At 37.5% G+C, this 16,815-nt stretch overlaps 1 protein-coding gene and 2 long non-coding RNA genes across 4 annotated transcripts in view; 2 read left to right on the top strand and 1 right to left on the bottom strand.

The window, feature by feature from the left end:
* LOC118763159 overlaps positions 1–16,815 on the bottom strand; it is a 51,868-nt gene that overhangs the window by 7,318 nt on the left and 27,735 nt on the right. The gene's annotated exons all lie outside the window — the stretch shown is intronic.
* The window catches only part of LOC115210191 (probable 39S ribosomal protein L45, mitochondrial), a 60,771-nt gene that overhangs the window by 42,132 nt on the left and 1,824 nt on the right, over positions 1–16,815 (top strand). For both annotated transcript variants that reach the window (XM_036502567.1, XM_029778655.2), the window contains exon 7: positions 11,017–11,166. In XM_036502567.1, coding sequence (XP_036358460.1) covers positions 11,017–11,166 — 150 coding nt within the window. The remainder of the gene's footprint in view (positions 1–11,016; positions 11,167–16,815) is intronic.
* On the top strand, positions 13,315–15,021 carry LOC118763158. Its single transcript, XR_004998918.1, has 2 exons — positions 13,315–14,292; positions 14,518–15,021. It is a non-coding gene; the product is annotated as an uncharacterized LOC118763158 (long non-coding RNA).

Below are 16,815 nucleotides of genomic sequence, written 5' to 3'. Positions count from 1 at the left end.
AGTGGTATTTTATCTGCCGCTACGTTGTGAGTTCAAATTCCGCCAAGGTCAACTTTGCCTTTCATCCTTTCGGGGTCGATAAATAAAGTACCAGTTTCGCACTGGGGTCGATGTAATCGACTTAATCCCTTTGTCTGTCCTTGTTTGTCCCCTCTATGTTTAGCCCCTTGTGAGCAATAAAGAAATATATATAGAATAAACTGTGGGTTTTGCAAATAGCGAATTAAAACTTGAACTGAAAATATTGAAATGAATATATATTGAATTATCATTAATGAAAATAGAGGCAAGGGAGAGTGAGAGACGGTTGCAAATGAATAATATTGTTTATTATTCATTAAAATCTACTCCACAGTGAATGCAACGAATATTTAAATGTGTGAAAAACTTGTAGTTCAAGTATTCAATAAACTTCAGAAATCGAAATTACAGGAAATTTCTTGGAACATGAATTTATAAAAAAAAATTTCCAAACGGTCAAGCCTTTATTAGTTGCATTCTTTTAGTTACTGTTACATACCTAATTAATAAGCAGCTTTCTCTATTATAATATATATATATATATATATATATATACATATTATTTACATTTGATGGATATTTGTCCTCGTCTTGTTCGTTGTTAACACAACATTTCAGCTGATACATCCTCCAACCATCATCAGGTGTCTTGGGGAAATTTTTAACCTAAATATATATATTTAGTGTTTTTGAATATTATCCTTTTATTGCGTGAGAAGACTCGGCAGGTCAAGTGAGACCATAACCTGTGGCCTCTACCTGGGATGTAGCGAGTCCACTTATGCATACCTTTCCTTCTTGGGACACAAAACTCTACTTGTGAAGACCTGTTGAGGCAAGTGAAATCGGAATTGAAATCGAAATCGATGAAAATCAATGGAAATTGTAGTTGTGATACCAGTGCCAGTGGCACGTAAGAGAACCATCCGAATGTGGTCGTTGCCAGTGCCGCCCCGACTGGCCTCCGTGCCAGTGGCACGTAAAAAGGACCATCCGATCGTGACCGTTGCCAGCCTCGTCTGGTACCTGTGCCGGTGGCACGTAAAAAGCACCCACTACACTCATGGAGTGGTTGGTGTTAGGAAGGGCATCCAGCTGTAGAAACACTGCCAGATTAGACTGGGGCCTGGTGCAGCCTCCTGGCTTCCCAGAACCCAGTTGAACTGTCCAACCCATGCTAGCATGGAAAGCGGACGCTAAACGATGATGATGATATTATATATCTGAGAAAGTATGTTGCTATATCCATTTGCCCCTTCCACTCATTCTTTTATATGTGACTATTACCAACTCCTTGCTGCCATCCCAGTACTGAACCTTTGTTTTACTCTTCCTGCTCTTCATAGAAGGCTTTGCTACTTCCAGTCTTTCTCTTTCTGTCTTACTTTTTCTATCACTATTTGTTTTTCTTTTTTTTTTTATCTTCTCATTCTTACTACCTGTTTATTATCAAATCATTTTTACCTTCATTTTGCCACCCATCTTCTCTCTTTGTCACATACTTTATCTTTATTTTATCCCTCTACTTTATCTTTCTCCTCCTCCTTCAAAAATCAGTAGCAGCTAAATTCTTAATTAATGAAGAGTTGGTGTTGATTAAGCAGATGCATATAATTTCATACTAGCTGATTTTAAATTAAGTGGGAAGACAAATTTCATAGATGCAAATTCAAAATATGTTAATTACAAATTGTAGTCTTTTACAAAATTTAGCTACATTTTCTTTACTACCCACAAGGGGCTAAACACAGAGAGGACAAACAGATTAAGTCGATTATAGCGACCCCAGTGCGTAACTGGTACTTAATTTATTGACCCAAAAAGGATGAAAGGCAAAGTCGACCTCGGCGGAATTTGAACTCAGAACGTAACGGTAGACGAAATACCGCTTAGCACTTCACCCGGCGTGCTAACATTTCTGCCAGCTTGTCGCCCTGGGGGCCATGCACATATTTTGATCTTGTTTACAAATAAGATTCACTCCAATCAAATTGATTCCATCATATCTGCTGCCAGAGCTTTGCAAGGATAAAGAGTTCTTCAATATTGATAAAATCCACTTGGTTCCAAGACCATTTGTTGAGGAGATTCAAGCAAAGCTATCTTGCTTACAGAGAAAGGGTACCAAAGGATGTAGGCTTTAAAATCTTGGTTGGGGACAAAAGAAAGTTGTTTGTTGCCTACCCCTGACCAAGACATTGCACTTTCCATTGTATTATCTTTATTGAACTCATAAAGCAAAATATGCCGAATGTACTCCTTTGTCACTTCCATTATAGCTTTGAAAATATAACTGTTGAAATCGAACTGCACTCTTCAAAATTTGCACTAAGAATAAGTACAAGTTAAAATTACTACGTGCCTTTATAGCAAGTTGATGCATGTAGTTTATCCTGTCCCCATCCAACTTTTAGTTCATGAAATTGAAAAAAAATGCATTATTTATGGGGTGACCCAATATATATCATCATCATCATCGTTTAAATATTCAAAGGGAGGGATCTATGAAAACAAATGTTATTCATTAATCATGCAATTATATGAAATAATCAGAAGAATTTATGTCAGTTTATGTTGAAAGTAAACAAAATTCACTTGCTTGCTTTTCTACTTATTCAAACCTATATGCCTGTATATGTGTGTGTGTGTTTGCTTATGTATCTCAATGTGCTTTTGATATTAATGTCTCTCAGTGTTTAAGTCTTGTATGTATTTGAATTGCAGATGCTTGGGTCCTTGTCTTAACATGAAGTGTCGTAGGTATATGCATTATAGCTTTTTACTGTCCACACCCTCCCTCATCCTGAGTGATGCTTGAGAGAAACCATTTGCATTATATCATCATCATCATCATCATCATTTAACATCTGTTTTTCCATGCTGGCATGGGTTGTGTTGTTTGACTGGCTCTGATAATTCACAGAGTTGCATTGAGTTCCAATATCAACTTTGGCGTGGTTTCTATGATTGGATGCCCTTTCTAACACCAACCATTTTCCAGTGTGTACCTGGTGAGGTCACCAAGTACTTTGAGAACCAGGGAAAGAGCAGGAAAAGGGAAAAGGAAAGTCCCTTGATTAACCCTTTTTTTACTGTATTTATTTTGAGATGCTCTGTGTTTCTTTCAATTACTTTAAATATAATGAAGAATTTAGTAAAATAACTTAGTTATCATTAAGCTAGTGTTAGGAACATAAATTGTGACTAAGGTTTGGTGGAAGATTTTAAATCAAAACTTATGAAAACAAAACATTTGTACTCAGATCCAGAGCCGGTTTCAGCTGGGTTGGTAACGAAAGGGTTAAATGGGGGAAGTAGTTAAGAGTGGAGCAGTGTCTTTATGCCAGGTGCTGAAATGTTAACGTTTATGATAGAGGGACAGGTGCAGGTATCTTGCTCTAAAGAAGATACATGACTGCCCTGCATTTTATAAGGTTAGGTAAGAGTAGCTGAAAAGAAGAACAGAGAGTAATGGGCTGCCAGAGCAAACCCTCGTGTATAAGGTAAGCATAAGAGAGAATACATGCAGTGGATTGGCGGTGGAGGGCGGGGAGTAGTTTCATAAGAATGTGAGGGGAGATGGTTGGAAATGGTGGTAGACATGAATGTAGCAAGTGATGAACAAAGGTGGAGGTGCAGTTGATGAGAAAATACCAATATAAAGAGGGGTTAAGGTGAGAGGAACAGAGGTAGCTTAGGGTGGAAGAGAGAACAGATAGATGGTAGGGAGGTGATGTGCAAGGTGTAGGAGTGGTGGGGAAGGGACATGTAAGAGTGCATGAGGGTGGCTAAAGTGAGTGGGGCACGATGACAGATAGGAGAAGGTGCTGAGATGAAGTACGACAGAGGAGAGGGATGGATAACTGATGGTGGCGGCACAGAAACGAAGTTAATCTGTGAAAATAGTGTGGGAAGGAATGATAATGAGAATGCAAGACTGAAGGGGTGCGGGGTAGGGGGGGTAACTGGGACAAGAAAGAATAAATGGTGAGAGATGTAGCATTTGCCAGTTCTGCTCTCAAGCAGCCAAGTAGGGCTGTGGCTAGAGAAGTGATGGGTGTTAGAGGAAGTGGAGTATATAAATGTGTGTGTGTGTGTGTACATCTTTGCACTTTTACATACATATATAGATGAGTCAGTGTGTTTACATCTATGTCTAAAGCAAGAAATTTTTGTCCATGGCAAATTACACATATGACTTTCTTCTGGGTTTGAATATGCCTGAAACATATTTGACCCTTTCGATACCGTATTTATTTTGAGATATTCTGTGTTTCTTTGAATTACGTTAAATATAACAAAGAATTTAGTAAAATAACTTAGTTATCATTCAACTAGTGTTAGGAACATAAATTGTGACTAAGGTTTGGTGGAAGATTTTAATTCAAAACTTATGAAAACAAGACATTTGTACTCAAAGCCAGAGCCGGTTTCAGCCGGGTTGGTAGCGAAAGGGTTAAACTGGTAATAAGTTTGTATGTATAAACGTGTGTGTGTGTGTATTTATGTCTCCTTGTCTTGACATTATGTGATGGTTATAAATGATTATCCCTGTTATTCATTTCCAACAGCATTCTGTAGGAATGTGTTTGTCCGGAGAAAATTTGCCTCCATAAATTCCATCAAATCCATGCAAGCATGGAAAAATGGCCAATAAAATGACAAAAAAAAATGAGTCAGTTCACCATTTTCACTGTCTCTCAAAACTGTTAATTTGCATTCAAATGCTTCTAGCAACTAAAGAGATGTATTTTCTTTTCCCTGGATGCTTTTGCAAAACAAGTTCAAATGACGTTAAATTTTGATTACCATAAAAGGCAAATTTTCCTGCTAATCAGACATTTTCAGTTCAGGGAAGCAGTTATCATTACCTATTTCTATTTCTTTACTACCCCCAAGGGGCTAAACACAGAGAGGACAAACCAGGACAAACAAACAGATTAAGTCGATTATATCGACCCCAGTGCGTAACTGGTACTTATTTAATCAAGCTCGAAAGGATGAAAGGCAAAGTCAACCTTGGCGGAATTTGAACTCAGAACGTATCTGCGGACAAAATACCACTAAGCATTTCACCCGGCATGTTAACATTTCTGCCAGCTCGCCGCCTTTTGGATAAACTTTTATCATTTAGCTGTAGAAACACTGCCAGATCTGACTGGGCCTGACGAAGCCTTCCAGCTTCACAGACCCCAGTTGACCCGTCCAACCCATGCTAGCATGGAAAGCGGACGCTAAATGATGATGATGATTACCATTAAGTGGTTTACAAGGATTGTTTTATGTATTCTGTGCAAGCTGTAAATCTTTTCGCAAACATCATCACCTTAAGAAAACCTTCAGATGTCATTATGTAGCAATAAATCTGAATAACTGCAATCAACCTCCCCTAATAATGCACAGAATTGTCAGTGACTTAGACTTCTTGCCATTATCTTGTTTGCAATTTTGTCAGCAAGATTGAAGAAATCTTGGTAAAATAATACAGTGAAAGCAAAGCAACTTTTGATTAAGTAAATTCATCAGTGAAGTCACAAATGTTTTCATTATCCTTTTCATAATTGGTACTCTATCTATTGTTACTGAAAACAAATTTTTGTGCTTCTTTTTCTCTTTCAACCAATTTAAAACACTTGGCAGATATCTTTGCCTTTTGTCTGGCCTTTAACCCTTTCGTTACTGCATTTATTTTGAGATGCTCTGTGTTTCTTTCAATTACTTTAAATGTAACAAAGAATTTAGTAAAATAACTTAATTATCACTCAGCTAGTGTTAGGAACATAAATTGTGACTAAGGTTTGGTGGAAGATTTTAATTCAAAACTTATGAAAACAAGACATTTATACTACTGAGCCAGAGCCGGTTTCAGCCAGGTTGGTAATGAAAGGGTTAAATAATATCAATTCATTCACTTCCTTTTGAGAACTTTTTAAGAATGAGTATTTCTACATTAGAAATGCATTCTGTTAAATGCTATTTACATCACATATAATTACATATACTAGAACAGAATTCATGTTTTTAATTTATTGTTCATCATCATCATCGTTTAACGTCCGTTTTCCGCGCTAGCACGGGTTGGACGGTTCGACCAGTGTCTGGGAAGCCAGGGGCTGCACCAGGCACCAGTCTGATCTGGCAGTGTTTCTACAGCTGGATGCCCTTCCTAATGCCAACCACTCCGCGAGTGTAGTGGGTGCTTTTTACGTGCCACCGGCATAGGTGCCAGGGGAGTCTGGCAGCAGCCCCGATCGGTTGGTGCTTTTAACGTGCCACCGGCACGGAAGCCAGTCAAGGCGGCACTGGCATCGGCCACAGTCGAGGCAGCGCTGGCATCGGCCATGTTCGGATGGTGCTTTTTATGTGCCATTGGCACAGGTATCACAACTACTATTTCCATTGATATTTATTTCGATATTTAATATCATATCTGTTGCTCTTTGATCTTACCAAGAAAGGCATTTCTTTGATACTAATTATCATATCATTTTTGTCATTAAAGTTGGAAAATAAATAGTCAGCAATAATTAAGAACATTTCTTTCCTATAGTCTTTGTTATGAAAGTGTTTCCCATAACATACAATTATCTTTGGTACAATAAAATTAGCAAAAGTAATCAATTTTGCGTTGTAAAAAATTTCCCAAAATAAGCTCAACTCTTTTTTATTTCTTCTCCTGTTCAAGGTCACTCTTCTGCATTTGCCACTAACTGGTTATTTTTCAGCAAAAGAAGAGTTTTTATTCGTAAAATGTTATTCTTAGTTACTTTTTATTGTTGGAAAATCTTTCACAAAATTTTAAGATCTATAGTAAAGCCTACTACCTCTTCAACAAAAACATAGATCTCCATCCAAGCTCTATTGGTCTTTTTTTCATCATCGGTATTTTCTATTTTTGGTCTGACATAATTACTCTGTTATTCCATTACTATAAAATTTTTACAAAAAGTTTATCCATAAAATTTTACTGCATAATAGTGGCAAAGAAAACAAACCACAAAAGATGTTGATCGTAAGCTCTTGGATACAGCACAAAATCATTATTGAACTACAATAAATCAATTTATAATAATCATCAGTATCAGCTTGTATGCTCCAAAAATAGTACGAGATATAACTATAAATTTGTATCCAGCTTGTGAGTTTGGGACTTGAATTTGGTGTCTAAAAATTTTAATTAAAAAAAAAAATTTAATCCTAGATTTTCTAACAATCTTTATTTCATCATCATGATTTAATATCCACATTTCCATTCTTGGATTGGTCAGATTTTGTTGAGGTAGATTTTTTTACAGCTGGATGCCCTTCCTGTCACCAACCTTCCTTTGTTTCCAAGCAAGGTAATATTTCCCATGGCCAGACATGAAGACTAGAAATAAACTTGTATGAATGTGATGCTCATTTTACAACCATCATGTGACGTCAAGACACCCAAATGCATGCATGCACACACACACACACACACACACACAGATAGCTTTGGTCCAAGGGTAAAACACCTGTCATCTTTACAAGAGATGTGGGTTTGAGTACCATGGGCAGCCTTTGACTTTTTGAAGTGCAGGTATGACTGTGGTAAGGAGTTCACTTACCAACAACATGGTCCTTGGTTCAGTTTTCCATTATTACCCTGGGTCAGCCAAATACTTGTGAGGAGATTTGGTAAACATAAACTGAGAAAACCCTGTCATATATATGTATATATATATGTGTATATCTATGTGTGTATGTGTCTTTTCATATGTATTTGTCACCCACTACCACTTGGCAACCAGTGTTGGTTTGTTTACAGCCCTGTAACTTAGAAATTGATAAAATAAGTGCCTTAAAAATAAGTACTGGGATTGATTTGGTCAACTAAACACTTCAAGATAGTGCTCCAGCAAGGCTGCAGTCCAATGACTGAAATAAGTAAAAGATAAAAGATAACAATAGATACAGTTTCCATCTATCAAATCCACTCACAAGGCTTTGGTCAACTTGGAGCTATAGTAGAAGACACTTGCCCAAACTGCTACACTGAGATTAAATTTGAAATGCAATATGATAATAAAATTATATTTTTTTAAATAATGATTTCAGCAGGCATGAATTTTTATGTCACTTTGGTGTTTGTGTGTGTTTTATTAAATTATTTAAAAGCCAAATTAGATAAAGCTAAGATGCTGCATAAGTCAATTATATACAGTGAAAAATTATTGAAGTCTTTCAGAATAATCAATAGTTACACCTTCAAAATAATTTCATGATGTTTTGTAGTTATAAATTATTTAATTAAAAATAAAAATTAACAAAATAAAACCAAAAACAGAAAAAGTATTAAAAATGTCCTGATATGATAGGAAAATAAATCATTAAAGTTTTTGCCAAAGCCAAACCCAAAATGAAATGAATCTATACCTGGTTGTTTGATTACCAGTAAAGGACTTATCTTTAGAAGTACTCATTAAAAAAAAGTTTTTATAGACCCTACAAGTACCTACCAGTTTATCAGACAGTAAATACCATATTGAAAAATTATCTATTTGTATGCCCCAGGTGGTACACTAAATCTATGCCACTGATATATACAACAGGATTATGTAAAATTTCTGGCTACCAAATTCCACCAATTAGATGTAGGTCAACCTAAGGCTATGGTAGAAATGGCTTGTCTAATACGCTGAGCAGTGAGGTCAAACATAGAAATTCTTAACCACATAACCATACTTCCTCTTACATGCACTTTGCATTCCATGATACCCATTAACAATATTCTTCTTATAGACTACCTTTGCTCTAAAAGAAAAAAAATCTTTTGTTGGCAGCAGCTCATTAAACTGTTTCCCCTATTCTTTCACTACAGCCACATCGTCATTTAGCACCTGCTTTCCATGCTGACATGGGTTAAACAGTTTGACTGGAACTGGTAAGCTGGAGAGCTGCACCAAGTTCCTGTCTGATATAGCATGGTTTCTACGACTGGATGCCCTTCCTAATGCCAACCACTCCAAGAGTATAAGGGGTGCTTTTTACGTATCACCAGCACAGATGCCAATTACATGACACAGGCATCAGCCACAAGTACGATTTCATTAGGTTTGATGGCTCTTCTCAAGCATGGCATATCACCAATGGTCTTGGCGGTATTAATTAGATCGCCTAACTAATAGAAATTATTAAGTCCATCAAGTGAGCTGAATATTCACTGCAGGCAATAAAAATTACTTTTTCGTATGAAACTGAATTTTTCAAGTTCCTCCGCACATAAAGAGCCAGCTATCACTCACAAATGAGTATGGATTAATTAATTGTTTTGAGTACTTATGTAGTAGTCATGAGCAGGCAGAGACACCCTCTTGACTTTCCCATCTTTTGACCCAGTTCTACATTCAACATGACAGCTGGAGGGTGAGAGAGCTGCACCAGCACTTGGTTGGTACTTATTTTCAGTTGAAGAGACCGGAGGAATGTGAAATGAAGTGCCTTGCTCAAGGACATCATCAACCAAACACCCTAACCACTATGCCATGTGCCTTCACTATTTTGCTGGTGGTACGTAAAAAGCATCATCCGACCGTGGCCATTGCCAGCGCCGCCCCGACTGGCCTCCGTGCCGGTGGCACGTAAAAGGCACCATCCGATCGTGGCTGTTGCCAGCCTCACCTGGCCCCCGTTCCGGTGGCACATAAAAAGCACCATCCGATCGTGGCTGTTGCCAGCCCCATCTGGCACCTGTGTCTGTGGCACCTAAAAAGCACCCACTACACTCACGGAGTGGTTGACGTTAGGAAGGGCATCCAGCTGTAGAAACACTGCCAGATCAGACTGGCCTGGTGCAGCCTTTTGGCTTCCCAGACCCCAGTTGAACCGTCCAACCCATGCTAGCATGGAAAGCGGACGCTAAATGATGATGATAATGATGATGGTGATGATCTGTGGTTTGAAATCCCTATTGAAAACACCACAGAAATTGATGATTGTATTTTTCTTTCATCATCATTATCATTTTACAACCATTTTTCCATGCCAGCATGGGTTGATTGGGTTTCATAGCATTTTGTCATTTACACAGTCCTTCATTATCTGGCATACGTATTAACAAAGGAAACAGGCTAACTTTATTTTTGTGTGTGTGTGTTTTATGGGTTTATGGGAAAGGTAAGAGAGTCCAGTTTGCTGGACATTGTTGTAGAGCTGAAAAAGAGGTAATTTCTACTCTTCTCCTCTGGAAGCCATCTACTCGCAATACCAGAGGGCGCACACTCTCCTACCCTGATGTAATCTCCAGGGATATAGGCATCCAGCAACAGGACCTCTGTAATGCCATGATGGACCGTGAAGTCTGGCGTAGCATGGTAAATTCCATTGTCTCAACCACGGTCGAACAATGATGATGATGGGTTCTTATTTTTACAAATGGATACTCTTCTAATTACCAGCAATTTTATGACATGGACTGAGTGCATTTTTCATGCCACTAGCACTAAAGAAGTCTGTTGAAGAACAAAAGGTATCATCTCTACCCTGTATTAATTCTTAATTAGGGTTATTACTCTCCTAAACAAGTTGCCTTCAGTGTGACTTGTAGACTCCCCTAGTGAATATTCACAAACTCTTAAGTAAAAGAGATAAAGGAAGTCTGAAATGGAGATGGCTGAGCAACATCAAGGAATGAACAGAGAGGAAGATGATGGCAAATATGAGATGGGCTAGTGGGAAGAGATTGCTTCTATTTTTGTGCATATAGAGCCACCCACAGCTCTGGGTTTCAATTGAAATTCCGCCGAGGTCGACTTTGCCTTTCATCCTTTCGGGGTCGATAAATTAAGTACCAGTTGCGCACTGGGGTCGATGTAATCGACTTAATACCTATGTCTGTCCTTGTTTGTCCCCTCTGTGTTTAGCCCCTTGTGGGTAATAAAGAAATAGGTTTCAATTGATACTTGTATTGTTATTGACTCTATAGATTGATAATTTATTTTATTTACATGGTTACTTATGTTCTCCATTTAGGAATTAACACATGGACTTGATCTGAAAACTTGTCGCTGGAAATTTGTTGGTTCCCTTGAACCTCCTCGTGTGGTTCATGTCCGTGTCACAGAATTATTGAGTAAGGAGAACCTTTATGCTCAGATTACAATCCGCTTACACACCCAACAGGTCAGTATTCTAAACTTTTGATGGTATTTCTCTTATACATTATTTATTTTAAAATATTGATTTTGTACTTATAGATGCCCACGTTTTAAGATTTTTTAGTTAAATGTATTGTATTTGTTACTTTCAAAATGACTGTCCCTGCTTTTACTTTAAATGCCACAAGATATACTTAAATATAAGATTAATGTAATAATGTAAAGTATACTAGCCATATCAATATTGCTAACCACTAAGGGTGGGTGTTACTGTAGCTTTTAGCCCCAGGAGATCATCATCTCCAGCTGGCTTTAGGTACACTTTCTGTGCCCTTATGGTATTTGCAAAGGGACATACCATAAGGGCACCGAAAGTGTGCGTAAAGCCAGTTGGAGACGATGATCTCCTGGGGCTAAAAGCTACAGTAACATCCACCCTTTGTGGTTAGCCATATTGAGATGGCTAGTATACTTTACGTTGTCGAGCAGTTACTGTTTACATCTCGTTCAGAGATTTATTATTAATGTAATAATGTATTTTATTAACATTATATACACACACACACACACTTTGTATCTTGAAGGGACTTTTTCCCTCTGCAGTTAATTAAGTACATAAACAATCACAGACAGTATGTGACATCAATAATCATCATCATCATTGTTCGACCGTGGTCGAGACAATGGAATTTACTATGTTACGCCAGACCTCACGGTCCATCATAGCATTACGGAGGTCCTGTTGCTGGATGCCTGTATCCCTGGAGATTACATCAGGGTAGGAGAGTGTGCGCCCTCTGGTATTGCGAGTAGATGGCTTCCAGAGGAGAAGAGTAGAAATTACTTCTTTTTCAGCTCTACAACAATGTCCAGCAAACTGGACTCTCCTACCTTTCACAAGAGATGACACAGGTGGTAGTTTCCCATATATTTGCATTTTGGTTGGATGGCACTTCCACGAGAGATTTTGAGCTCTCATAAGGATTACATTACTAGAGCTGCTTATAATTCAAAATTCGGATCTTTTCGGTTTGAACGGCAGTTTTTAACATAATTTCTAGATAACTAAAAAAATTTTAAACTTCGTATACTGGTAGAATGTGTTTATAAAACATCTTTTTCTCTTGGCTTTATTGAGAAAATTCGATAGTTTGTAAGCTATTTGTTGTTGTTTTTTCTTCAATTTCTGCAATTTCAACCAATCAAATATGTCTATTGAGGTAAAAAAACATTCTGTGCCGTATGAATATGTCCCTCGTTTAAGAAACAGATTAGGTTTATTTACATTTGTGAAGAAAAAAAGATACCCTTCCTCCCACCCCGAACCCTAACTAACCATAACCCTAAAACAGATTGAAATGCAATAGATCGATACTAGGGTCATAATTATGGGTGACAATTTCATATGACACCGCTGGAAAAAACTACCGTTCTAACCGAAAAGATCCCAAAATTCAATGTGTGTGTGAGTGAGAGAGAGAGAGAGAGATTGGAATCTACAAGTTAAGAATATTACAAGAGAAAAATTTTCACAATTACTTTGATTGTTAATTTCCAACATTGACATCCTAGATTTTAACACTGGTAATTGTGGTTTACCTCAACTCTTAAGCATTTAAACTGGCTACAGATATTCTACCTGCTTTATGTTCTCACCAGCCAGCACCTGTCTCTCCTACCTACCCTGTAATGCCCTTCTAAAAATAAACAATCACATCATCAGAATCGCAAAGCTGAGATAATGCAGGGATAAATAAGCATTCCATCTGAGAGGGTAATCTGAATGTTAAAGGGTTAGATACCCAGGTTTCCAGTTTTGGGTAAATTGCAAGCTATTCCAGAACTATATGGCATATTACTCTTTACTCTCTTTTACTTGTTTCGGTCATTTGACTGCGGCCATGCTGGAGCACCGCCTTTAGTCGAGCAAATCGACCCCGGGACTTATTCTTTGTAAGCCCAGTACTTATTCTATCGGTTTCTTTTGCCAAACCGCTAAGTGACGGGGACGTAAACACACCAGCATCGGTTGTCAAGCAATGCTAGGGAGACAAACACAGACACACACACACACACACACATATATATATATATATATATATATATATACAACAGGCTTCTTTCAGTTTCCGTCTACCAAATCCACTCACAAGGCATTGGGCGACCCGGGGCTATAGCAGAAGACACTTGCCCAAGGTGCCAGGCAGTGGGACTGAACCCGGAACCATGTGGTTGGTTAGCAAGCTACTTACCACACAGCCACTCCTGCGCCATTATAGATATATTCTTCATTCTTACATCCATAGATATTTTTTGAGATGTTTGGGTATCGTTAATAAATTTTACAATTAAACTTTTAAGAGAAGATAATGCAGCATAAGCATAAGATGACATTGCAATTAGTGAGAATTTCTTTCTATAGAAATTGTAATTAAGTAAAGAATTCATTGAAAAAATAATGACTTGATAACATGAAACACGTCTTTACTTCTTTTTACATAGTTTTCAAAGCCATAACCCATTATTTGACCCTCATAATTCTGGATATAATTATAAATTAGATGGAAAACTTCACATAACTATTCAGAGTAGATTTAGTGTTGCACAATTAAACTGGAAGGAACACAAAATCCTTCTCAGAGATTTTGCATATTTCACCATCTAACAGGTTATGTAGGTGTCCTGGTACTACTCCCATCTCTCTTTCTCTCTCTCTCTCTCTCTCTCTCTCTCTCTCTCTCTCTCTCTCTCTCTCTCTCTCTCTCTCTCTCACACACACACACACACTAGATCATTCCCATATACATATCATCAGACACAAAGAAACAGGTCATTAGCAAAAGACTAAGCCTCTATCTGTCTGTCTGTCTCTCTCTCTTTCAAAGACTTGTTTTGTTATGACCATCTCTACTAACTTAATTATATAATCAATTGTTAACATGTACTGAGCATCAAAATGCTAATTAATAATTATATGGTAAACAAAAGACATTAGCATAAAGAGTAATGTTATTTTAATCATTTCGTCAAATACAGGAGAAAACTTCCAGCATATTTCAAGTTTATTAGACCTCCTCAGCTAAGCACAACCTTCGCTCTACTTGTCAAAGTAGTGAAGATAAACATTAAGTAGATTTACCATAACGAACATGTTTAACCATTTCGTTACCAACCCAGCTGAAACCGGCTCTGGCTCTTTAATACAAATGTCTTGTTTTCATCAGTTTTGAATTAAAATCTTCCACCAAACCTTAGTCACAATTTATCTTCCTAACACTAACTTAATGACAACTAAGTTATTTTACTAAGTTCTTTGTTATATTTAAAGTAATTGAAAGAAACACAGAGCATCACAAAATAAATACAGTAACGAAAGGGTTAAGCATGTATACCACCATATTAAAAAATAAACCAGGGAAATTACTCAGATGCTGTCTGCATATAGCTTCAGCTCTTTGCAGTTTCTTCCCTCTCATGCATAACTTTTTTTTTTCTGTGGTAATTAGTACTTATCAGTTCTTGATACCAATATGTTTTAGAGTTCATTTGACCACCACAAAAGGTGATGTTAAGTGTTTTTTTTATAGAGTGGCTTGGGGAAAGCTGTTAGCTATCAAGTGAAGCTAGTTATAGAATACAATTGGGTACAACATTCATCAATTTGGCAATATCCACTCTGCAGACAGCAATGACTTGTACCTTCATATGGTTTCTATTTGTAGTGAGATGGTTTTGGTCCCTGAGAGTTAAGTATCTCTACCAGAGATACAGACTACCATCATTTACCAGCACTGAAGCATTAACCCTATTGGCTCTATCTGCTGCAGTTGATCTGATTGTTTTATAATTAATGAATTAGTTCTGTAAATTACTTAGGTTCGTATCACTCATGTGAAGAAAGTTACTGAGAAGGAACAATATTAAATTAAAAACATTTTCTCAATAAAAATTTTTAGAAGGTTTTACAAGCCTTTCAATGATAAACTATATCTCATTTTCAAACATTAATACTGCTTATATATGTGAAAGAATGTAAAGTTGTCTGGTATAGGAATGAAGGTGATGAGCTCACAATAATAAAGCCATGGGTTTGATTCCTGAACAAGGCAGCGCAGTGTCCTTGTATAAGGCACACATCATTTCACATTACTCCTGTTTTGTCAGCTGAATACAGCCTTCTCTCTATCCAGCTGTTACATCCTCAGTGTCTCATCAGATAAAGGGTAGAGAGTCCAAGAGAGTATCTATGTTTATTCACTACAGTGGCACCTGAAACAAATAAGTGAAACCATGGTACAAGCTACCAAGACATATTCATTTGCAAGCGATGGTTAAGTATTTTATGTGTAAGAATTCAGTGTGTGTGTGTGTGTGCACGCACGCATGCTCATGTATATATATATGTATTGGGTCATCCCATAAATAATGTGGTTTTTTTATACTTTTATTTTTCAAAATTAAGATAAACAGAGTTCTTTTTTAATTTAAAATATACTCTCCTTCATTTTCTACAATGCTTTTCTATCTATCTGGTAGACATGCAAGGCCCTCTCCCAAAGTTCACCTGTCCATGATGAAAACTACTTTCACTACTGTTCTGACCGCGTCTACAAAATTCATATTTTTTCTGTCCAAATGATTTTGAAGACTGCGGAATAAATGATAATCAGATGAGGCAATGTCTGGCAAATATGGTGGGTGGGGCATTATTTCCCATTCAAACTGCTCCGCCCTTTGGAATATCATCCTTGCTATTTGTGGCCAAGCATTATCCTGATGGAAGAACACCTTTTGTCTTGAAACCAAAGATGGTCGTTTTTCTTCTGGTGCTGACTTAAGCCACTCAAGCTGCTTACAGAAGATCTCCTTTCTTATCATTTGGTTTGGGTCTAAAAGTTCAAAGTGGACTAAACCTTTCATATCCCACCAAACAGATAACAACAACTTACATGGGTGAAGACTTTCAGCTTGGGGTGCTGGTGTTTCTCTTTTTCCTACCCACTGTCTTTGGTGCTTGACATTTTTATAGAGAACTCATTTCTTGTCATCAGTCACTATTCAGTCTAAAAAAGGTTCATTTGTGAGACATGTTAGCAAAGAATAACACACATTCACTCTCTGCCTGCGATTAAACTCAGAAAGTTTGTGAGGAACCCATTGACCCAATTTGCTGACTTTTTCAGTAGCATGCAAGTGTCAATGAATAGTTGAATGACCAAATCCAAGCTTCTCTGCTAGTTCCTCGACAATTATGATGGGATTTTGTTCCACCAGAGTTTGCAGGACATCCTCATCAAGCTCTACAGATCTTCCAGGACGAGGCTCATCTTCTAGGCTATAGTTTCTGGCTCAGAATTTCTGGAACCACCATTGACACTGGCTTACGCTTGTCCGATCCCCATATACTGTATTAATATTCCTCGCGCTTTCTGTTGTGTTGTTGCCTTTATTGAACTCATAAAGCAAAATATGCTAAATATTCTCCTTGGTCACTTCTATTATGGCTCTGAAAAAATAACTGTTAATATCGAACTGCACTCTTCGAAACTTGCACTAAGAGTAAGTGCAAGGTAAAATTACTACTTGCTTTTATAGTAAGTTGATGCAGGTAGTTTATCCTATCCCCATCCAAGTTTTAGTTCATGTACTTGAAAAAAACCACATTATTTATCGG

The sequence above is a fragment of the Octopus sinensis genome, linkage group LG4, assembly GCF_006345805.1.
Source record: "Octopus sinensis linkage group LG4, ASM634580v1, whole genome shotgun sequence".
Classification (NCBI taxonomy): domain Eukaryota; kingdom Metazoa; phylum Mollusca; class Cephalopoda; order Octopoda; family Octopodidae; genus Octopus; species Octopus sinensis.
Note: the sequence above shows the minus strand (reverse complement) of the source record. Positions and strands in the feature narration are given on the sequence as shown.